General features: G+C 39.6%; 1 protein-coding gene across 1 annotated transcript in view; it reads left to right on the forward strand.

Annotated features, from left to right (window-relative positions):
• Positions 1 to 4,151: 4,151 nt before the first annotated feature.
• LOC139708727 (transportin-3-like) overlaps positions 4,152 to 24,564 on the forward strand; it is a 55,319-nt gene continuing 34,906 nt past the window's right edge. Inside the window, exons 1-11 of the mRNA XM_071620664.1 lie at positions 4,152 to 4,503; positions 5,684 to 5,773; positions 6,640 to 6,827; positions 10,786 to 10,945; positions 11,532 to 11,675; positions 12,545 to 12,720; positions 14,211 to 14,286; positions 16,972 to 17,181; positions 17,942 to 18,049; positions 19,227 to 19,321; positions 21,585 to 21,724. Of these exons, the coding sequence (XP_071476765.1) occupies positions 4,360 to 4,503; positions 5,684 to 5,773; positions 6,640 to 6,827; positions 10,786 to 10,945; positions 11,532 to 11,675; positions 12,545 to 12,720; positions 14,211 to 14,286; positions 16,972 to 17,181; positions 17,942 to 18,049; positions 19,227 to 19,321; positions 21,585 to 21,724 (1,531 nt within the window). The 5' untranslated portion in view covers positions 4,152 to 4,359. The remainder of the gene's footprint in view (positions 4,504 to 5,683; positions 5,774 to 6,639; positions 6,828 to 10,785; positions 10,946 to 11,531; positions 11,676 to 12,544; positions 12,721 to 14,210; positions 14,287 to 16,971; positions 17,182 to 17,941; positions 18,050 to 19,226; positions 19,322 to 21,584; positions 21,725 to 24,564) is intronic.

Genomic DNA, 24,564 nt, shown 5'->3' on the forward strand with positions numbered 1-24,564 from the left:
ACATGTATTTCTCCATCTATAAATATTGCAGATCTGGTGAAGAAAAAAGATTGGAAAAACACAGCAAGACTTCACGCAGCACATATGTCTACGAAATATAAGAAATCAGTAGGGCCTAGCCCTACAGTGGAATGAAATATCTGGATGGACAAAAAAGAGGTGGCTTAAATTGCTGCACAGGTCAGGGAAAACAACACCCAAATTTCAAAAATGCATAATTTTGACAGAATTCATTGTGCAATTTTCTTCAAACCTTATATACTGAACTGTTCTTTTCATATACTGCATTCACTCAACTAACATGTTTAGTTGGGAGAGCTCCCCTTACAGAAGCTGTAATAGATCTCACCATTTCTAACTTACGCTTGTCTGCCGAGTAATTATGTAAATGCCTATATCCAGCCGAGGGACAAAGATCAACAGAGTAGTTAGAACAATGCACAAAATAATATATCCACCTTGAGAATAAGATTTTTGCTCTATCGAGTATATTCATTCTAAAGTGAATAGAGGGGGATGTATAGTTCTCTATGTGTAGGTCAGTGGTGGTGGTGGTGGGAGGAGGTATTATGTTTATACATGGTATTTAATAGGTAGAATACGTACGAAGATGTGCCACCTAACTAGGGCTGTTAATCGAAGAAATAAACACAAAATCTACACGCTAAGTGGACTGCTCATAACAGAGGTTTGATGTCAGGTTTCCATCAACTCAACGTGCAAGTGTCTCCTGTCATTGCTGGTGGGCAAGCTGTGGTTAGGCCTATTCATAATGAGGTAGGCCTATTCCATAAAGGCTAAAGCCCCGATATGGAATAACTCACCGTTTGCCAAAATATTAGCCACATATATAGGCCTAGGCCTATATTAGGCCCTACCCTGATGGGACCCAGGGTGTACCTAGTGTGCCATCTTGGGTCACATGTAAATCTTGGGTGCTAAATCCTCGGGGCCCCGTATATGCATACCCCCAGAGATGCCAAGTTCAAAAAAAAAAAAATTAAGAGTGAGACTTTCATGACTGGGCGTCTCGGTGCTCGCACGCATGCGCGCGCGAGGGAGCGAAGCGACCGAGCAGGGGGAAGGGTGGATTCCCCCCTCCAGCGGTAGGGACCTTTTTCAATTTTTCAGCTCTTAATGGTGCGATCTGGTGCATACTTGAGTTTTTTCTTTTTTTCTTTTTTTTTAATTATTTTGAAAGACGAAAGGGAAATATACCTTCATTGCAACTATCACTTCAATCCTTTGAGCTATGTCCCGATGCGTGAGAAAAATGGGTACCATGCGTGACTGATCGTGAGACGGACCCTAAATTCGTGAGTCTCACCGTGAATGCGTGAGACTTGGTAGCTCTGAAAGTTGAATAATTTTGATTTTGGTTCAATTTTTTTTTTTTTTTTTTTTTTGGGGGGGGGCATTTTTTTCAAGTTGCTCATCCTCGTGTCTGTATCATGTAGGCCTGTAATTAGGCCTAACCTTAAAGGGGAAGGCTAGTAACTGATCAGTGGGAATCAGTGGAAATGCTGGGAGATGATTGTTCCAATCCTTATGGGATTCATTCAAGAGTTCATTGTATATATCTATTGTTGTGTGAAAATGATTTGCTTCAGAACGGTCTCATATTCTTACGAAAGTAATGTGCAGATTAATGCTCCGTCACTGACCAGGGACGCTAACCTGGAAGCATTAAACTGCGCATTACTTGAATATGAGACCATTCTGAAGCAAATCATTTTCACACAACAATAGATATACAATGAACTCTTGAATGAATCCCATAAGGATTGGAACAATCATCTCCCAGCATTTCCACTGATTCCCACTGATCAGTTACTAGCCTTCCCCTTTAACCGCTCTTCTTTTAAAAACGACAGCGAAAAGTTACCTCCCTCGGAAAGGGGCTGGTCATTATGCAATGACATCAACAATCCTACAAAGGGACATTATGATCGGTTTGATGACACATGAATCTATATTGTCTTCTAGTTGTGTTGGGCAGCTTCAGTTTGGCGCGCACACAGGCTAGTTGAAATATTTTTCGGCGGCGGCATCAAACATGGAATCAAAGGTTGTGACTCCATCTCTTGAACCTCTTTGATCTGACATCCAGTGGCGTAGAGGGAAAACGGCGCCCGGGGCAAGCGCGAAAATTGCGCCCCTATATTTCTGAAAAAAGTGTTCAACCCCAACCCCATCCCGGTAGGGACTTAAAAAAAAGTCTACATGATATGCCTGTTCAAGGACTTAAAAGGGGTCTTTTGAGGGTGATTTAAATGTAATAAAGTTAGATAAATTATGGCGAGCGAGCGCAGCGAGCGAGTCGAAAATTTTTGTATTTAAGCTTACAAAACATGGAATTCTTGTCATTTTTTGCTTATTAAATTTTACAATTCTAATCAAGAAAATTAATGGTGACGGCCTTATAGATAATGATTTATACCAACAAACTGAGGACTTGAAAAAATACTCCAAATTAGTACGCACGAGTGAGCCGAAATTTGTATATTTCCGCGCCATCATAACGTTTTGTTCTCATCTCTTTTTTTTTTGTTGATAATTTTAGCGAGCGAGCGCAGCGAGCGAGCCGAAAATTTCTGTATTTCAGCTTACAAAACATGGAATTGTTGTCATTTTTTGCTTATTAAATTTTACAATTCTAATAAAGACATAGTGACGGCCTTATAGATGAGGATGATTTAAATGTAATAAATTTAGATATATTTTGGCGAGCGAGCGCAGCGAGCGATCCGAAAATTTTTGTTTATATTTCCGCGTCATCATCACGTTTTGTTCTTATCTTTTTTGTGTGTGATAAATTTTGGCGAGCGAGCGCAGCGAGCAGGCCGAAAATTTTTGTATTTCAGCTTACAAAACATGGAATTCTTGTCATATTTTGCTTATTAAATCTTACAATTCTAATCAAGAAAATTAATTGTGACGGCCTATATAGATAACGATCTATACCAACAAACTGAGGACTTGAAAAAAAAATACTCTAAATTAGTACGCGCGAGTGAGCCGAAATTTGTATATTTCCGCGTCATCCGCTTCATAACGAAAGAAATAAAATTGCAGCCGCTGCTCTGTGTAACATTTTGCCTTCTAACGATGGCATGTGTGAACACAATATACATTGTCATTTTGTCCGCGTCATCATCACGTTTTGTTCTTATCTTCTTTTTTCTCTTTATATGAATTTTGGCGAGCGAGCGCAACGAGCGAGCCGAAATTTCAGCTTACAAAACATGGAATTCTTGTCATTTTTTGCTTATTAAATCTTACAATTCTAATCAAGAAAATTAATGGTGACGGCCTTATAGATAACGATCTATACCAACAGACTGTGTGAACACAATAAACATTGTCATTTTTTGTTTTCATCTTGTTTGATTTGGTTTTCTCCCCCCCCCCCCCCCCCCACCCCCACCCCCATTCTCCCTCCTTCCCGGTTCGGGCGAGTTTTTTTTTTTTTTCTTCTTCTTCTTCGTCTTCTTCTTCTTTTTTTTTCCCCCTTCTTTTTTTCTTTTTCTTCTTCGTTTTTTTTTTCGTTTTTTTTCTTTTTTTCGTTTTCGGCGCCCCAAAGAGTGGCGCCCGGGGCACGTGCCCCCTTGCCCCCCCCCCCCCCCCCCCGATACGCCACTGCTGACATCTGATCATACCTGCATGTTTACAATAACTGCATATAAGCAGTCCAAGAAAAAACAGATCTTTGGTTGTTATTATTATCATTATCACGATGATTATTATTATTTTCTGTGTATTTATCTACATGTATTTATTTGACAATTCAACATCAAAATACAGTTGTCAGTGGTCAACTCTTTCCTCCCTTTAAATCAGCTTCTAGACATTGTTAAATTTGTTCAGGAGAAGCAATGGAAACACATCACTGATTCAACAAAGAAACCATGATAATCGAGATTGTAGCATCCTAAGATCCTGTAGGATCTTATTGAAGTTTTATACGCACGTGCGCAGTTAATCGGTCAAATGTCAAACGTACGATGCGTGCGATGAAACGGTGTGCATGCAAGCTTCGTGCATTGAGAGAGATGGTCACGCACAGGTGCCAGACTCGATATCGAGCGCAGACCACACAAATTTGAACGTGTGGTGCCTGGTCATTAATACACTATTGCAGTACACCCATGCTGACGGATATGATGCTGTATATGAAGTGCACACAATCTGTAGGCGTACTGTAGCAGCAGTGTATTCTACGCAAACTAAGTTCTCTTGGAGAGAGTCAGAGCAGAGCTAGAGGCAGTCGGAACCATCTACAACGTTGGAAAGGTCGTGGTTGTTGTTATTGGTCTACATATTTTGAGAGTCTTAGGAACGCAGATTTCGGCTACTCTGATGATTTCGGGAAAAGAAGTCATGGAATCGGCATCGGCCCCGCCTGTTGAGACAGTTTCACACGCCATTCATGCCCTCTACCACAATCCAGATGCAGCAGAAAAAGAAAGAGCATCTCTTTGGCTGCAAGAATTTCAAAGATCGGTAACGAGGCACTGAAATTATAAGCCTGATAAGTTAAAACTTTGTAGTATTTGCTCATAAGGGTCTGTAACAATGTTAGACTCGTCTACACTGTAATTTACTTCTACAGAAAGTCGAATCTCCATCTATACCGTTGGGCGTTAGGGCCTAAACCATGCAAACTGTTACATAGAAATCAGATAATCACTGCACTGAGAACACTGAGCTGATTGATAATATTACAATAGAATGTGAATTAGAGCTATTACCTAGAAGAACTAATTTACAAAATTTTGGCTCACACGTGAGTCACAGGCAGAATAGGCAGTCAGCACTGGTCAATCAGTGCAGTGTCTTTGCATGGACGATTTTACATAAATTTGTATTCTAAATTCTAATGCTCAGTGACACCACTGACACCAAGCCAGCTCCCTGATAAATATAAGAATTAGTTTCATCATGTTCATATCCATGTTGACAAGCAAGCCGCCCATAATTCGACCATAACGCTGTCAAAAATTCGACCGCCCGCTACATAAACCTACGCCTTTTGCGTGTGGTCAAATTTTGGCCCGGGAGGTCGAACCTTGGACAATTTGCTTTACATGTTGATGTATCTCGAATTTGTAATATATATATGCGAAACCAAATTGCACCAAACTCACAGGAAATGCTTCATTGCTTATTTCCAATCACTTGACTCATGTAAATGTTCAATTTGAACCAAGTTGGTTGCAGGTAAGCATTGATAATGATATTGACATTGACCTTTATATTGCACAATAACAAAACAACTCACTCTGCATGAGCAATTCCTATGTTAAGTTTATTTTATATGTAATGCTGCCTGCACAATCTGAAACCGAAGTTAGCCATCTCGATCCACCAGTTCTAGCGCTCTAATAATATGTGACACATCTTTTAACTTTTGGATCAAGACAAGTTTAAGTAACTGGGAGCTAAAAATCAATGTAAATTTACAGTGATACAATTAGTCTTACAGTACAATGTCAATAGTATTGCAATACAGTGTAGATGTAAATGTTTCTGTTGCACCCTGAAGAACATACCAGGCTACCAATTACTTTTAGACTCTCTTCACCAGTGAACTGACTGAAACTTTATTTCCCTTTACCTATAATACTTGCACTCAAAGGTCAATATGTTTTATATTCATTGGTGTGTCGTCTTTTCTCAATAGCTCTACTCATGGGAGATCTCAGACCAGTTACTCCAAATGAAGCAGGATGTAGAGACGTGCTACTTTGCTGCCCAGACAATGAGAACCAAGGTACAGGTGTAGATATAATAACAACATAACTGTAAAAGTGGAAATTTATACAAATTTGCATTAATTTTTCATGCTCGGTGGGGTAAAGTGAATTTCTTTGGTTTTTGAGTGCATGGAATCAGAATGTGAATGAGTATTACATTAGCAAGCAATAATCTTGGCATGCCTTCATTTTCACACCAGTTTCATGTCACGCAAAATGTGCAAAAATTTCCACTTTTACAGTGCCTGCGAACTATTCCTTCATTGGAGGGGAATATTCCCTTTTTTCAAGGAGAAGAAGTTTTGTTCAACCTTATGTTCCAATTTTGTGTGAACACTTGCCAATAGAGATGTACACTGTGTGGGAGATTGGTGAAATTCCCGTTTTTAGCAATTTGATTGTATCTATTACATTTCATGGATGGTAAATATGCAATTACACTACTGTTTACAGACTCATTGACCAAGACAATATGTAGGGTGATAATTCAAAAGGTAGTCGGATGGTGAAAACAATACTTTTAAAATCTATCAGAAATTGTTCAACATCATTAACATTGGCAGGAGCTGATCAATTCAAGTTAAAATCTGTGGTGTTTTGACGTCCTGAGATGGAGTTCTTCACATTATTTTTGAAGATACATGTATTTGTGAATCATAAGTGATTTCCATCCCAAGAGCAATAATTCCTTATAATGCTGTCTCTGTTTCTGAAGGCTGTCAAGTTTCAGTGCTGAGCAGTGTACAATTGTATATTAGGCTACACTGTGTTTATTATGTGCTTATCACTCGCTTGTCGAAGTTAAATTCTGTTTGCAAGATGTGTATGCACTGTATACTGAAGAGATTAGATGTGTTTCATCTCCCTCCCTTTCCCATTTAAGATTCAGTATGCTTTCCACGAGCTGCCAGTGGAGTCTCACAACATGTTGCGTGACTCCCTCATCAACCACCTGCAGACCATGAGCGACCCCAAGTTCCACGTCATCACCACACAGCTCTGCCTCGCCCTGGCCGACTTGGCCCTGCAGATGACACAGTGGAAGAACTCTGCTGCTTTTCTCATACACAGGTACACAGCATTCATGTGGGCTTCACCTTTCCCCATCCCCACCCCCAAAATAGAAGTATTAAAGGTAGGGGATACCTTTTACAGAACTCCCAAAATGCAGCAAAACATTAAATATGAACCTCAGGGGACTTGTTTAGGCCACTGCTTAGAAATTTGGAAGTCAACAGTTATCTACAATTTGAATAATGCACAAAACTCAACCACTCAGTAGTTCTGTGTGTCAGCCACACTTACGCCTTTTTGTTGCAGTCTTCTGTATTTTTTATCTATAAACACAAATCTAAAAGTATAAGAGCTGATGTGATAACATATAGAGTGTGTGGCAAGAATGTATATAGAAATGTTTGTAAGTTTTGATGAACTTTATTCACAAGATATACATGATGGACACACATGCAGTGCATGGGTCTGCAAAGGTAGCCTAGTAATGTTCTGGAATTTACGGTGAGCCCCGAAAAGAATTCAATTCAAAATCTAACGGTCAATAAAAATGTACTAAATGTTACCTTCCACTTTCAATACTTTATGGGAGTTTCTAAAATGATACTCTCTTCAACATACCACTGTGTTTATACAACTCTTCATTTAAGGCGTGCAAATGTGATTCCCTACCTTTAAGCCATTGGTGGTCAAATGCTGGTCTTTTATGGTCATCTGTCTCTGTGTGACTGTCTGATTGTCCATTGCATTTTATTAATGATACTTATGCACACTGAGTCGTGTAGGCAGCATAATGCATGAGCAAAAAAAAAATGTCTACAGTGTGTCGACAGAATGTGTTCTGTTATTGAAAAGACTCATTTCGCATGATACATGTATGCTCCAAGGTCATACTGCTGATTTATTGTACGAGGTAGTGATTATTTGGAAAAAGTTGTGGGACATGGGGTCAAAGGTCTGTCCAATGATGTGAAACTTTCATCTTACATCTTGCGTTGTGAAGATGTACTACACCATACCTACTGGGAAATTTGTAAAGTGATGTAGTGGAGACCTACCAGTTGCAATAACAATATTTCCAGTTTATTTTAATATTTTTTGTCACTGCTCTTATACAATTTACTCTTACATGTATTCATACAGTTCACTCTGGAAGTCACAGAGCAGCACTTGTATCCATTATCAGGGTCCCTGCAGTCATGGAAAATCTTTAAAAAGTTGTAAATTTTGTCCCTGAGAAAGTCATGGATGAAGGACAGAATAACAAAAAGTTTTGAAAATGGTTTTGCTGAAATTTTGTACCCATTTTTAGCTCACCTGAGCCAAAGGCTCAAGTGAGCTATTGCGATCGCCCTTCGTCCGGCGTCCGGCGTGCGTAAACTTTTTACATTTTCATCTTCTTCTTGAAAACCCCAAGACCGATTTTCATCAAACTTGGCAGGTAGCATCCCTAGGGGGTTAGGAACTCAATTTGTTAAAATGGGCACCATGCCCCACCCAGGGGGCCCCCAGGGGGGCCCAAACCCCCCAAAATTAAGGAATCTGTAAATATCTTCTTCTCCAGAACCAGAAGTGATAGAGCTAAGTTAATACTATGAGTTAGTACATTGATGACTGTAGTTTCAAGTTTGTTCATGGCAGAATCAGGGGTGCCCCCCTTGGGACCCAGGGGAGGGGGGTGGGGAAAGGTTCTAATGGGGCCTAAATTGTACATTTTCATCTTCTTCTTGAGAACCCCATGACCCATTTTCACCAAACTTGGCAGGTAGCATCCCTAGGGGGTTAGGGAACTCAATTTGTTAAAATGGGCACCATGCCCCACCCAGGGGGCCCTCAGGGGGCCCAAGCCCCCCAAAATTAAGGATTCTGCAAAAATCTTCTTCTCTAGAACCAGAAGTGATAGTGCTTAGTTAATACTATGAGTTAGTACATTGATGACTGTAGTTTCAAGTTTGTTCATGGCAGAATCAGGGGTGCCCCCCTTGGGACCCAGGGGAGGGGGTGAGGAGGGGTCCTAATGGGGCCTAAATTGTACATTTTTATCGTCTTCTTGAGAACCCCATGACCCATTTTCACCAAACTTGGCAGGTAGCATCCCTAGGGGGTTAGGATCTCAATTTGTTAAAATGGGCACCATGCCCTACCCAGGGGGCCCCCAGGGGTCCCAAACCCCCCAAATGAAGGAATCTTTATAAATCTTCTCTAGAATCAGAAGTTATAGAGCTGAGATAATACTATGAGTGAGTACATTAATGACTGTAGTTTCAAGTTTGTTCATAGGAGATCCAGGGGTGCCCCTCTTGGGTAGGGGGGGGGGGGGGTGGTTGGAAGGGTCCAAATGGGGGCCTGAATTGTACATTTTCATCTTCTTCCTGAAAACCTCATGATGGATTTTTGTCAAACTTGGCAGGTAGCATCCCTAGGGGGTCAGGATCTCAATTTATCAAAATGGGCACCATGCCCCACCCAGAGGGCCTCAGGGGGCCCCAATCCCCCCAAATTAAGGAATCTTAAAAAAAAATTGGGCCTTTATTGTACATTTTCATCTTCTACTTGAGAATGCCTGGTCAAATTTTGGTAGAGCTGTGAATAATTTAGGTTAGTGACTGCGTGAAAGGTGAACTTGCGATACTCAGGTGAGCGCTAGACCCGCGGGTCTCTTGTTTATTTTACCAATCATTCTTTGTGAGTTTCGAATTTCATGAAATTGGCATATGTTATGTTTGACTGCTGTACTCCCAAGTTTATGTTGTGTTGCTGAAAAATTGTCGAAATATTTTGAATTCCACTGCCTGGTTGCAGAATCATGGTTAAGTCATGGAACTTATTATTGCACGCACGTACATGTGTAGCTGGTGCAGGAACCCTGATTTGTCCATGTTGGCAGTTGACCAAACTGTGCTATGCTTTAAAAAAAAAAAATGTCTGCCTTCCCCCTGTAAGTCTTAAAGCATCATGAGAGACATTCCATGCTGCCACTTCTTGTCGCCTCATTCTTGTGACCTGTCTCGGAATGATGTGGTTAAACAAACACTACCTCATGTGCAACAGCAATGGCATGTTATTCTTCTGGAGTTGCGCCAAGTGTTTCCTTGCATTCTGCCCTGCCTGTCACATAGATAAGGACATTTTGAGGCCTCTCCCTGTTTAAATAGATTCTTTCAAGCAGCATGTAATCTTTTTCCTTGTAATTTAGTCAGACTTATGTAAGTCCTTTTTTTTTTCTGGGAAATGGACGTCTCATTCGGCCAAGGGGCTCTCGTATTCTGAAAACGTGATGTGTGTGTTAAGAAAAGGGAAATGTCAGATTTTGTTGTTGTGTTACAAAAATTGTATGTACTATGTGATAACTAGGGCTCAAATGTAGAATGCTACCAATAAACGATTAGAGCGGTAAGCACAGCTATCAACTTTTGGGTGCATATGCTGAAGGTCAAAGTCAAGGTCAAATGCTCAAAATTTTACTATTTTCCCGATATCTATGGGATGCCTAAAGGTATCTTCTTGAAACTTTGAGTGTGTACATGAAATACCAAATGAAGATTCTTGAGACAGAGTTTTGGGTCATAAGGTCAAAGTTCGAGCTTCAAAGGTTAGTGAAAATGTTGAAGTTTATTTTTTTTTTCTCCATATCTCGGAAATGGTTCAGGGTATCTAGGTGTAATTATGCATTATGGTGGAGTCATACCAGTTGCCATTTGCGACATTTCTAGTTCACTTATAACATAATTGCAAAGATTTGTTTGTTTTTTGACAGTGAAGATTTTCCACTGGTTGTAAGGTAATTAGGGTGCATTACACATACATTTTACATATTAGTTCCTGTGACTCTGGCAGTGGATTCATATATTCAAATATGTTAATATAATATTTGTATGCAGGATGAACATTTTACCACACAGTGGTTGAATGAAGTTTAGAGTGATTTTAGGATGGGGTTGAGCTTTGTGTCCAGGGATGAAAAGAGATAACCTCAGATACTTTTCAACTGAATAAAATTATCTGCATCATTCCACAGGTTTTACAGCAGCAATGCCACCCACATCCCTCTCCTCATCGAGCTGCTGACAATCCTTCCAGAGGAAGTTGATAGCCACTCCTTGAGGCTAGGCCTGAACAGGAGAGAGGAATTCAGGACAGAGCTGGGGGAAACAGCAGCCACAGTCATCGAACTGCTGGTGAGTGCCACAGACGGATGATGTTGATACAACAGCATCAACAGCAACCGTCAAGTTGGAGCAACATGAATAGAATGGAAGATTTCATAGTTGGTTATATTTCCCTGCATCGTAATATAGCTGCAGAAAAAGTGGCTGGAGTAGTAGTAGCGTTAGGCATATCAAAATGTTGGAAGGAGCAAAAGCACATTGAGTTGATGTCATAAAACACGATATGGCACTCGTGTTATCTCTCCCAGCACAATGTAATAATCTGTTTTTAATGTGGCGGTGTTACCTAGATGTTGTGAGGCCGGTTCTTTGATGAAATTGTCTCTTTAGCCTGGAAGACAAATTATGCTCTGCCAGTATCTTTAGTGAAATATATGTGCAATTGTTTGTTTTCTATCTACCTGGATATTTCTGTTGTTAGTATCCTAGATACTAATGATGGCAACTTTGAATGTTGTAAGAGTTTCTCCATACAGAAATGTGCCTCTCATATAAATTTTCTCTTACGTTTTGCCAGCAATCTCTTTGCTCCTGCAGTGTATTTCTTAACCCATTACATATCATTTTTTCCCTTTTATATTCACTATTTAAACAGACTGCATGTTCAGAGAACTACTTGAATGACCAGAGGTTATTAGGCAAGATCTTCAAGTGCCTAGCCAGCTGGTTCTACAGTCGGGTGTGTCCGAGTGAAGAAGTTTCACAGAGCAAGATCATTGCTCTTATGTTTGAACTCCTGGTAAATAGAATCAATTGATGTTATCTTCTATGTTTTTTTTTCCTCTCTTTTCTTTTGAGGGAGGGCACAACTTATTCCACACTTTTCCTCGTCCGTATTCTTTTGGAAAACTAAAAATGTTGAGTCATTTGATTTTTTATTCTTTAAAGAACAAGACCTGATTGCTCTTCATTTTCTTCATTATCAAATACACCCAAACAACGTGCTGGTCTTCATATTCACTTGAGGCCAAACAATCATAGTTGGTATATGTACATGAATAATGTACAAAGTGTTTGTTTTTCCCATCAAATGTTGATAGAATGAGAGTCATATGAAAGCATATGTAACATTTAATGATTTGAGTGGCAGATAGTCCCTTTCTCATTGTATCTCTACTCTGAAAGATATGTTAAACATCGCACAGAAACACTTGAAAATGGACAGAGATATTGTAAAATAATACTGTAAAGCAAAATATTTTTGTGGCATGAATTTTTCACGAATTGTCATTGGCGCTCAATGCATATAGTGTAGACAAGAACTTTTAGCATGCACTTTTACATTGTATTGAGCAAACCTTCGCCTTTGCAAAGTTCACAAAATGATAAATTTTTAGGAAAATGGTTATTTTCAGAGAATAAGAGAAAGTAGGGATTTGTAGTTGAACAAATGTACACCTGCACTTCAGAATTGAACAAGGTGGAATCTAAGAAAGTTGTACCTGATAAACAGACAGGACTGACATAGATTCTTTTGCAAGTTGTCAGTGCAGAGACAGGATTCACATTTGTAAGGTTGAAATATGTAAATATATGCAGTGAGATAGTGGCTATCACATGATTCAATTTCTGTATTTTCTTCTCCTTGGGCTCTGCTCTCCGTGGCAGAAAAAGCCTGACACGCCGTCCATGTTGCACGAGGCTGCAGGAGACTGCCTGTGTGCTGCCCTCTATAGTATGGAGGACGTAGAGGAGCATCTCGCGCTAGCCAAGGTCCTCTACCAGGGCATCATCCTGCTCCCGGAGGCGTATGCCATGGCTGTTGCAGAGGAGGACGTTGACAAGTGAGGACCCTGCAAGTTTAATATTCTCCCCCAAATTTTGGAACATGTCTTGGATGATTTGGAAGCACATCAAAGAATAGTTTTGTCTGCCCCCTCCCAAATAATAATTAAACGGATGAAATGTATGAGGCCTTTAAACGTGGTAACACCCGGAGTAATATCTAGAATTGTATTTAGTTAAAGAGATATTTATCAAAAGATACTGCTGAATTGATGATTATCCATTTCAGTTTACCAGTCATGTGAAATAAAAAGATAAGACAATGGATTTATATATTCATCAAACTTAGAACCAAAATTGCATGTTAGTTTTTTTAGCTCATCCATGATTACCCAACCTAACCTATTTACATTAAATCTTGTCAAGGGAATATTTGCACAAAATTCTCGAACATACTGGTTTGGTAATGGATATGTCTTGTGAACAATTTTCATTCTTTTCATTGTTGAAGATGTAAAGCCTGCTCATTGTTTTATGTTGTGTAGTAAAATCAAGATTGGCAGGAACCTGTTGTGATAAATCTGGAATGGCTCTTAGAAAAGAGAAGATATGTTTGAGTCACAGTTTTCTCTAAGGTTGTTGTTGTTGTTTTTTTTTTTTCTTAGCCATGCAGTTGTCCAGGCTCTTTATTATGTTATTTGGGCAGAGCATTACAGACAGTTGGTTTTCCTTTTGTGGCAAAGTTGGCAAGTGCCCAAAACGTTTCCTAGACAAGTGCCCATGTTAGAGTCTTGCTCAGACAGCTCAGTCTAATTTCTTCTGGACAAACCAGACACTTCGAACGTGTCTCACCCAGGGGAGGGGACACATGTCTTTCAGAGATACACAAATACATACATTATGACGAGCTTGTTGTATGACCAGATGTTTCTAATGTGTGTGGACAGAGATTATCATGTGGCCTGTTCAACAGACACTGTCATGTGCATAAGAAATTGTTACAATTAGGTGCTTCTGTCTTATTGATTGTGAAACATCTGATGTCTTACTGTGTCCCTCTGGGAATGAAACTCTGTGGAGGACATGTGGATTCAGGGGAATTATGCTTATACTGCCGCCGCTCCTCACAATTCCTCTAGACCACAATTTTTGCCTGACTTGTTCTTGATCGCTGTAGAGATCATTTGAAAGTCTTCTTTGTTTTTGCTGTGTGACAGCACCTTCAATGTTCTGATTTTTTTTTTTAAGACCCTAGACAGACAAAACCCCAAATGTGTAATCTTTTCTGATAAAGTTTCATGCACTGAACAATTCAGTTTGTTCATGTGGAAACATTTGCATTGCAAATGAATGCAATGATCTAGTTTTTATGATCCCTCATTGCCTCTAGACATATACTTGTCACAGTAAAAAAAGGGGGACTTGCATCATAGGAAACCATGTAGGGGATGTTGCAGGTGCTGTTAAAGATTTGATGTGAGAATTAGAGATGTTTTTTGCAGTTTTGACAGAGAGTGTGTCTCTTTTATTTCCATTCGTCTCCCTGAAGGTGTATCAACTACTGTCGGGTCTTCACAGAGCTTGCTGAAGCCTTCATGGAAATGATGGTAGAAACACCAAATCAGGTAAACTTTCCTTGAGAAGTCCAACCCCCTTTAACATACACATATGAAAAAAAAAAGTAAAAAAAAAAAAAAAAGACCAGACAAATATGAGGCAAATGCAAAACATCCAAAATATAGGGTCTAGTGAGTCTTGCTCATGCACATGCCTCAAGCATGGCCGGCGCAGCCGTCGGGGCCGTGGTGGCTCGGGCCCCCACACTTTCTGTGCACCATACAAAGGAATACATAGGTGTCATCACTTTGGGCCCCCACACTTTTTTCAACCCGGAAGTACGTAAGTGGCACTAAAATAGAAATAGATAGAGATCTTGAAGTTATGGCGGCGGTAAGGTTATGTGTTTCTCTGAAGACCTTTTTTTTATAACACCCGGAAATGGGAGGGGAGAGAATGAGCTGAGGACCTTTTTTTTTTTTTTTTTCGCTTGTCAGCTGAAGAAACCCGGAAGTGGACGGGGAGAGGTGAGCTGAGGACCTTTTTTTTGTTTTGTTTTTTGCTTGTCAGCTGAAGAAACCCGGAAGTGGACGGGTAGAGATGAGCTGAGGATCTTTTTTTTTTTTTTTTTTTTTGTTGCTTGTCAGCTGAAGAAACCCGGAAGTGAACGGGGAGAGATGAGCTGAGGACCTCTTTTTTTTTTTTTTTTTTTTTTTTTTTTTTTTTTTGCTTGTTAGCTCATGAAACCCGGAAGTGGGCCCCCACACTTTTGAAAACACTGCTCCGGCCCTGTCAACATAGTAATAAGAGTGTATCGCAGGGAAGCGTACAAGAGTGAAATGTCAAAGAACATGAAAGTTGATCACAGTGTTGTCACTCAAGACAATTTGGGAATTAATGCTTCCCCCTCCCCTTGTACTGTAAATCGAGGAATGTTCGCATGCATTTTAATTTCGCGAGAGGCAACATTCGCAAGAGGCAACATTCGCAAAATTAAAATGCACACAAAAGTTCTTGCCTACACAATATGTGTGGGATGCCAGTGGCAATTCACGAAAATTTCATGTTGCGAGAAAGGCTGTCAGCTGCAATTCACGAAATTTTCATGCTGCGAATATATCATGTTTTACAGTAGCTGTTTTTTCTGCGAACTGTAAAGGGGTCAGTTGCCTGTACGTGCCGAAAACAGTTTGTCACTAGGGCAGCAATTTTGATCTCACATCTTGATGTTAGCTGAACAACATTGTATGACTTTTACAATGTTCAGTGTCCATGTACATCTGAATTCATTTATTCGTTTCATTTTTTTTTTTTTTTGGTGAAATCATTATTTCATTTTATTCTCCTTTTTTTTTGTGGGGGGGGGGGTATCCCATCCATTGTGCACACACTCTTCTGGTGTGTTTATGTTTGAACATTCTGACTGTGCATGGCCTAAGCCATTTATTTTTTTCTCCTTTTTCAAATCATTGTTTCTTTACAGAGAAAACAAAGTCAAAGGCAAAATAGCATATCTCATGCTGTTGATATTGATATTGGGTTGCTAATGGATGGAATACAGACTTTTATCACAAGTGGCATGTATTCACCTTCTTATCACCTTAAATCCCATGAGATTGTTCCATAGTGGATGAAATAAATCAAGTTCCACTGATTTTTATGCCTCTGCCACGAAGTGTTGCCAGAGGCATTATATTTTCGGGTTGTCCGTCTGTCCATCCGTCCGTCCTTCTGTCCGTCCGTCCTTCCGTCCGTCCGTCCGTCCGTAATCAATTTTGTGGACATTGTATCTAAAAAACTGCTGAAGGTATCCAAATGAAACTTGGCATGTATTTGTATGAGTGGACGAAGTTGTGCCTATCAACTTTTGGGCGCACATGCTCAAGGTCAAAGGTCAAAAGGTCAAGGTCAAATGCTCAAAATTTCCTTATTTCCCCTATATCTATGCAATGCCTTGAGGTATTTTCTTGAAACTTGGTGTATACATGCACTACCAAATAAAGATTACCCAGAGAGAGCTTTGGGTCATGAGGTCAAAGATCAAAGGTCAAGTGAAAATGTTAAAATTTCACTTTTTTCTCCATATCTCACAAATATTTCAAGGTATCTTCATGGAACTTAGTGTATGCATGTACTGACTGGCAGTGAGCATGTAGGGAATTTAGGGGTCATGGGTCAAAGGTCAACTCATCAAAATGTCATTATTTCTCACTTATCTATGCAATGCATGCAGGATTTTTTCTTGAAACTTAGTGTATGCATATATTACCCAATACATATTCTCTTTGAAGTTTCTTGCCTAAATGTCAAAGGTCAAGTGAAAGTGCTAAATTTCACTTCTTCTTTAAACTTATAAAAGGGTCAAAAGTTGGATACAAATCTTCAAATCCCCAAATACCTGCACTCTGAGACAGTATAGCCATTCATCCAATAAACCTAGTTCAAGGATAGTGAACACTCAATGCATTTGTGACAAACCTGTCATTTTAATATTTTGCCAGTTATGTGAAGCTGTCATCACACATTGTCAAGACATTGTGCTATATACCTATTCGGAAAACCGTGCATTATGGCGGAGGCATACCAGTCGCCATGGCGACATTTCTAGTTCTATATAGTATCTCAAGAAAGCTATGCCCTTCCCCACCCCAAAAGAAAACAGAGCTCATGTATTCTCTCATTCTGTCATTATGTAATATAGGAATAAATGCTCTGACAGTAGAATGTTTGTGTTCCATCTTTGACCGTTTTAGGGTTTTGGAGACCTGCGGACGCTGGACGCGGTGCTGACCTGCGTGGGGCATCCACAGAGCGAGGTGGCTGAGATCACGTTCAACTTCTGGTATCGCCTCTCTGAGATCATCTACAAGAGGAACAACCGGGACCTGACAGAAGTATATCGACCTTACATCGAGAGACTCATCCACTCCCTGAGTGTGCACTGTCAAATTGACACTGAGCATGTGAGCATGATTTCTTTGATCTTTATTCCTCGTGTGACAAACACAAGTAGGTGGAGCTAGGTCAAACTTGCCATCAACAATTTTCTTCTTTTTCTATAGGGAGGGTTTTATGCTGCTAGAACAATCACAGCTAGGGACGTCAGGAATTTAGTGGGAGATCCTACACTGAGTTGATCTTCTTTTCACTGGATGTGAAATGAAGTCAACACAGTTAAATTGATTAGATTTGATTTCAATGTTTCAAATACAAAACATTTTTGTCAGAAAATGATATGCAAATGATGCACAGGTAAGAGGGTGTATTTTAGTGGTGATGCAGCAATGGTTTTTGAAGTGGTGTAACATGCACGTGCACAAAGTGCAGCTGAGTGCATGTTGCATGACATTGTGAATACCCAAGAGTGAGCTGCATCTCCACTTACATCAAAAACTTAAACTTCTGCATGATATGTTGAATAAAATGGACCTAATATGAACATGGTGCTCATGCTTAGCCCAGGAATGTTTTGCTCATAATGTGTTGATGCACTGTAACTAGAGTAGTTGAATTTTGACGTGTGATTGCGTGAATAAAAAGGAATTAAAGAAGGAACACTTTCAAAAGTTGTTCCTTGGTGTTGGTGTTTGAGAATCTGCCTTTAGAACCTCTTAAATTTGATTGTGCAAACTTTGATGGAACTGGATAATAGTAGTGCCAGTGTGTCGCAGTCCCTGGAATGTGGTACATTCATTTGAATCTACCCTACATTGTGAATTTCAGGAAGGTGTACCAGATGAGAGCGATGACTTCGGTGACTTCAGAATAAGAGTCTCAGAGCTGATCAAAGATGTCATCTTCATCGTAGGTTCGTCAACATGTTTTGCACAGGTGAGAAAAGAAGTAGTGAAGAAGGAGAAATAAAAAAAGAAATAATGAATATGAGAGGAGACTGAAAGAGGTTAAAATTTTGCTTTGCAGGTCTTGCTATTCAACTCCTGCACACAAGAATGACATTCTTTTGTAGGAAGGAAAAAAACGAAACAACAATTCAAAAATATTTATGATGTCAGTACTGTTGTATGAGGCATTTTCAATGTTCTGTTAATGATGGAAGGTGATGTCATGGTTTGATGGTGGATTGTGTACTTTCAGTGAGAAAACATGAGGTTCAAGCCCCATCAAGGCTCTTGGTGTTCTGAACCAAGGCATGTTATATCATGAAAGCTCCTGTCCACCCAGGTGTGTCTACCAAGTCATATACAAGAGTACTGTATACGCTGTTATTTTCGCGTACGGATGTTTTCGCGAATGAGGAGGTCATAGACGTTTTCGCGAGATGTTGTTTTGGCGAACCGACGCCGACGCTACCATAATTGTGCTATCACCTTAGCGCATGGATACATTTTCGCATGTTGTTAAATTCGCAATCCAACTGAGATTTGCGAAATTCACGAAAGTTAAACCCTCGCGAAAATAACAGCTTATACAGTATCCAGTAGGAGGCCGAGTGTAATTGTGCTTGGTTCTATATGGCATGCTCTGCAAAGTGGCATCCTATCTTGGAATGATGCTTTAGCAAGTGGAGTGTGTGCACTGAAGGTGTGGTTTGGTTTCATTGATAGGGAATTGGTTGTAAAGCACATTTTAATACAGACCCTTATGTGGTGGAAAATCACAGTTAAAAGAAAACAGAAAAAAAGGATGGATTTTGTGGCTGGAGTTTTTTTCAGTATAATTATGTAGTCTATCTTTCACATGTTCAAAATAGATGATGCCTAGGTTGTGTAATGACACCCAGTATAGTAAAACCTGAAACTGTCCTGCAATTAAGTTTCCACCCTGGACCAGTGGATTGTTTTATTTTTTATGATTCAGTGAGTCGCAGCATTCATAAACATAATGTCTAATCGCCCAAGTTATTTGTGGTTATTTTGTAGGGTTTTTTTTTTTTTGGTTTTTTTTTTGGTTATAGTGCTGTAGCATCTGCACTGTGAATATTTATTGACATTGCAAAATATCTTGTGTCTGTGGCATCAAATTTTCATGCCATCTTCCTTGCACACAGATGTTCCATAATCTCGCCAGTCAGCAAGGTGCATCGTGGGAAGTCACGGAAGCAGCTCTCTTCATCATGAGCTCTGTTGCGAAGAATGTACTTCCGTAAGTGTCAAAGGTCACTGTATGCAGTGGTAGAGTGAAGTAAATTTTATGTGTTTGCGTGTCTCACTGGGATAGAACCGTGGCCTAATAGAGGATGCCCAAAATTGAACTTGTGGGTTGATCTCAAATATAAAAAAAGAAAGATGTTAGATAAAAGTCATTTCTATTAAGCAGAAAGGAATTTTTAGCAAGAAAAGATCACAAAAAGAATTGTGAGATGCTACATGTAGTGTATGAATTTCAATGTCAGCTCTTGGCACTTAGTCACCTGGCTAGCAATAGTTTGGATCCTGATAAAGTGAGATTCTTACAATAAATAAAGGCGGCTGCACACAAATGGATAGATTTGGAAAAAAAAATGTTTAGAGCAGTGCTTTCTAGCACTTACAAATCAAATTCAAAATCAATACATGTGGGTTCAATACATTATTTATGCTTTCATACAATCAAATATTCAGAATAACTTTTTGACACTAATGATTAATCATACTATATCCTCAAGTGCCGAGTACATGCTAAATCTTGATGGACATTGTAGCATGAATATAAAGTTAATGTGTGATTGTGAAGCACCTGTGTAGCGTTGAGCAATAAGCTCAGCTCATCCCTGGTACACATTAAGGTTTAGAATTATCAGCTGAAAGAACCACGTCACCTCATGGAGACAAAGTATCCCTTGAATGAAAATCTAGCCGGCATTAAGATAACAGTCAAAGGGTAGAGGGGAAAACCAGTTGTTCGTTGTGATGCTCTGTCGAGCCAACAAAAGTTAGATTGTGTTGGTTACTAAATAATAAGCGAGAGCCATTTAAATGATTGTAATGTATGTGTACGATCATTTATGCCGTGTTCTTCTTATGTGAACGTATCTGTGCATAGAATAGTCCACAAAGTGCAAGGACAAACTCTTCCAATTATTTTGTTATGTCCATGTGCCTTGTACGTACATTGTATTTCTGTACACTGCACTGAGAGTTGATGCATTTCTCATTTAGATTTTATGCAGTGAATTTAATAAGTAAGGTTTCTGATGTACAGTCACACGACTGGTTCAGATTTGTAAACTTTACAGAACTTAATGTACTGTGTGACTCTTGATTATTCTTTAAAGGACAAGTTCACCTTCATAAACATAAGGATTGAGAGAATGTAGCAATATTAGTAGAACACATCAGTGAAAGTTTGAGGAAAATCAGACAATCCGTTCAAAAGTTATGAATTTTTGAAGTTTTTGTGTAGTAACCGCTGGATGAGAAGACTACTGCAGTGTATGTATAACTTAGATGTCACATGCGTACAACAATATAAGGAAAATATAAAGAGAATTTCACAAAATTCCATCTTTTGAAAAAAGTACACATTCCCCTGACTCGTTACCGACAAATGTTATGGGTAATATTATTCCCCCCGCCTTTAGAAAGAGGCAAGTCAAGTGCTCTTTTATTATGCGAAAAAAGTGAAAATATGTTGAATTTTCTTTTACATTTTCTTTATACTGTTGTACGCATATGACTCACAAGCTGTAGTAGTCTCCTCATCCAGCGGTTCCAACACACAAATTTTAAAAATTCATAACTTTTGCATCGATTGTCCAATTTTCCTCAAACTTTCACTGATGTGTTCTACTATTATTGTTGCATTTTCTCAATCCTTATGTTTATGAAGGTGAACTTGTCCTTTAATAAAGAGGGCTAGGTGTGTCTAAATGGGCCAGTCTATTCAATACTAGTACATATGCGCGCCTGAGTTGTGTTTATAAAATTTCATATTGAGAAGAATGATGGGTACATGAATCAAGTGTTGAAAAGCATAGATGTGACATCTTCTTATAATGTGTAATGTTGTGTTCCTAAATGGTGATATATCATTTGGTCTACTCCAACTTCGTGTAATAGCCATTTTGTCTCAACCCACATGGTCTAATCCCGTTTCATCTAATGACCAGTTAGTCCAATTGTCACTGCGCCTCATTGCCAGTTGGTCTACTTCCAGATGGGCTATGCCCAATTTTTCTAATACCCACAGTTTATTAGACAAAATGGGGAAAAAAATCCAAGGAGTCAAAATTGCAGTTAGACCATCTGGTCATTAGACCAAATGATAATCAGCGAAACTGATGAGGATTAGACCAAATGGGCATTAGACAGAATTGATAGTAGATCAAACAAGTTTAGCTGGAGTGGTGTTAGACAAACTGGGAAGTAGACCATCTGATATTAGACCAAGTGGCAATAAACCTTCCTAAACTATCCTCTGATTCCAGGGATGAGAGCAGGGTGGTTCCCCAGGTGATGCAAGCCATCATCAACCTGCCGGAGGACACGCACAAAGCCGTGAGATACACCAGCACCAGGATGTTGGGAGAACTCGCCGAGTGGATCGAGAAACATGCCGAGTACTTGGGTGAGTTGCCTCCATGCAGTCAAATATGTGACTGCGTGGCTCGAAATCCACAAAAGATAAGGCCAAAAGGAATTTTCACTTTTCTACATACGTACATTGTAGTTTAAATGAGTAAGCTCTATGCTTTGAATTTTTATGTAACTTGTTACAATTTGGCCATCCTAGCCCATTCGAAAAGTAATTGAAATAACAGAGAGAGAGAGAGTTAGGAGGTGCAGTTTTATAGAAAGGGAGGAAAGAGTATTAACCCGTTGAGGACGAGTTCCTTGTATACTCGGGCTTGTGTATATGGGAAATGAGTGTTGTGGTAAAATCAGCCTGTCCTCAACAGGTTAAAGATAAGGGTTACTCATGCATGCTGTGCAGAAGTATCCATGAAATCTCAGTGAGAGCAGCACCTTTTCTGAAAAAAAATATGTTCAAGAAAATACTGCTGGTATCCATTTTTATGCCTCCGCAACGAAGTGGCCGGAGGCATTATGTTTTCGGGTCGTCCGTCCGTCCGTCCGTCCGTCCCGTTTTGTTTTTGTCGATATCTCAAGAACCGTGTGGTGGTTTCACATCAAACTTGGTATGAGGGTATATCCTTGGGGGATAATACTTTGTGTGGGTTTTAGGGTCACAGGGTCGAAGGTCAAAGGTCACAGGTTATTTTGTAAAAAAAAATTGAAATTTCATGTTTTTCTCCATATCTCGCAAATGGTTCAAGGTATCTTCATGGAACTTAGTATATATGCTTGTACCGATGGGCAGTGATTATCTAGGGAAGTTGGGGTCATGGGTCAAAGGTCAGGGGGTCAAAGGTCAAGGTCAACTCCTCAAAATATCACTACTTTCCTTAAAATGCAATATGCCTGAAGGGTTTTTTTTTTTTTTTTTAACTTGATGTATGGCATGTATTACCCAATATATATTTTTGGGGAAGTTTCTTGCCAAAAGGTCAAAGGTCAAAAGGTAAAAGGTCAAGTGAAAGTGCTAAATTGCACTTTTTCCTCCATATCTCGAAAGTAACTCAAGGTATCATCATGAAACTTACATATTTATGCATGTTCAACCTAACAGTGATTCTCTTTGGAACTGTGAGGTCAAAGGTCAAAGGCCAGGTTTAGATAATGCTATTTTCCCATTTGATACTGAAATTATACTTTTTCTCAATACCTTGAAAATTACTCAATGCATAAACTTATAAAAGGGTCAAAAGTCAAGTAAAAATCATCAGTTCCCCAAATACCTGCACTCTGACATTTTAATCATTCATCCAATTGAACCTAGTTCTAGGAAAGTGAACATTCAGCACATTTGTGTCAAACCTGTCATTTTAATATTTTGCCAATTGTGTGAAACTGTCATCACACATTGTCAAGACATTGTACTATAGACCTATTAGGAGAACCATGCATTATGTCGGAGGCATATCAGTAGCCGTAGCGATATATCTAGTTTATTTTGTTTCAAGCTGCCCCATTTTGACATAAAAAATGACTCTCCCAGGTGAGCCGAACTTTAAAAATTTGAGTCAGTCAACCCAAATGACCATTTTGTTCCATTACAGAGAATCCTAATCTGTGACTTTTGGTTGGTTTTGAGCCAGGCAGTCACATAGGAATCATCCATCACAGACTCCCCTCTCCTACCCCCCCCCCCCCCCTTTTCCCTCAAGAATTCAGTGGACACACACAAAAAACAACAACAGCAAACCAAACAAGTGGGCACTATGTCTTTTTCCAACATGTGAGGCCCTCAGTTTGGTTCCCTGATGGATGTGTCGATGACAGATATCATGCCTGCATGGGAGGTGCCTTTCCTTTTCCAGTAGAATAAAATATTTCATACCTGATATACAGTGAATGAAGATCCTGTAGTAAATGTCTTGATTCAGCGAAATTAAAAACGTGAAATTCATCTTACCTGGCGAGGCACAAAAATTTACTCGTGCGAAAATATAAACTTTTACAGTAGAATGAATCAGCAGAGGCTGGAATTAAGTGAAAGACAGATTCTAAGGGAACAGCATGATATATAACCCCTTTCATAGAATTATGGTCTGCTTCATATTGCCATCAACCTCTGAAGGAAACAGATTCACAGAGAAATTCAACACATCACCAGATCAGTACAAAAAGAATAGCGGGTGCATTTGAGCGCTCTCCCAAAGCAAAGCAAACCGTACCGTACAAGAGGCGTGCTGAAAGGCTCCTAAAGTGTACCGTACCAAAGAGAACTAAGCCAAAAGTAGTGGGTCACTTTCCGATGTGCTCCAAAAGAATACCAAAAGCATACTAGAAATTGCCATGTGAAGAATGCATGTAACATGCACATACATCATAATGCAAAGAGTTCATTCTCTTTGTTGTTTGGGACATTTGCAAACAAAAGTTACATATCTGCAAATGCCAGGTGAATAGCGCAATCATGATCAAGGGGACAATAGCAGGTCTGCTCATTGCAGCCTCTGTGATGTTCATTCAAGCACAGCGCCAGCGGTCTATGCACGACCACTCAGTAACCAGGATGCCACACACTGACAAAGAAGATCGCTCCCTCATTGCTAAGGGCGGAGTCTCCCTGCAGTCTAAATCCAAATCTTCGGATGCATTTCTGTTCCATTAAAAGTTGGAAAATCATAGCCCAGAAAAACACTAATTTCTTGCCTCTCCTTTGATCATTTCCCTGAGAAATTTCAACACATGGTAGATGAAACATTGGACCACAAAATTATGCCCAAGCAGAAAGTCGCCACCTTTAACCCAGTTTGATGATCTGACTTCAAACTCGATTTTCTGAGCTCAGCCGCCAGCGACTCTCAGAACCTTTTGTCGTGGCGGGTCACATAGATATAT

This window comes from Diadema antillarum, unplaced genomic scaffold (assembly GCF_040938485.1).
Source record: "Diadema antillarum isolate AM-2024a unplaced genomic scaffold, OU_Dant_1.0 scf00000037, whole genome shotgun sequence".
NCBI classification, from domain to species: domain Eukaryota; kingdom Metazoa; phylum Echinodermata; class Echinoidea; order Diadematoida; family Diadematidae; genus Diadema; species Diadema antillarum.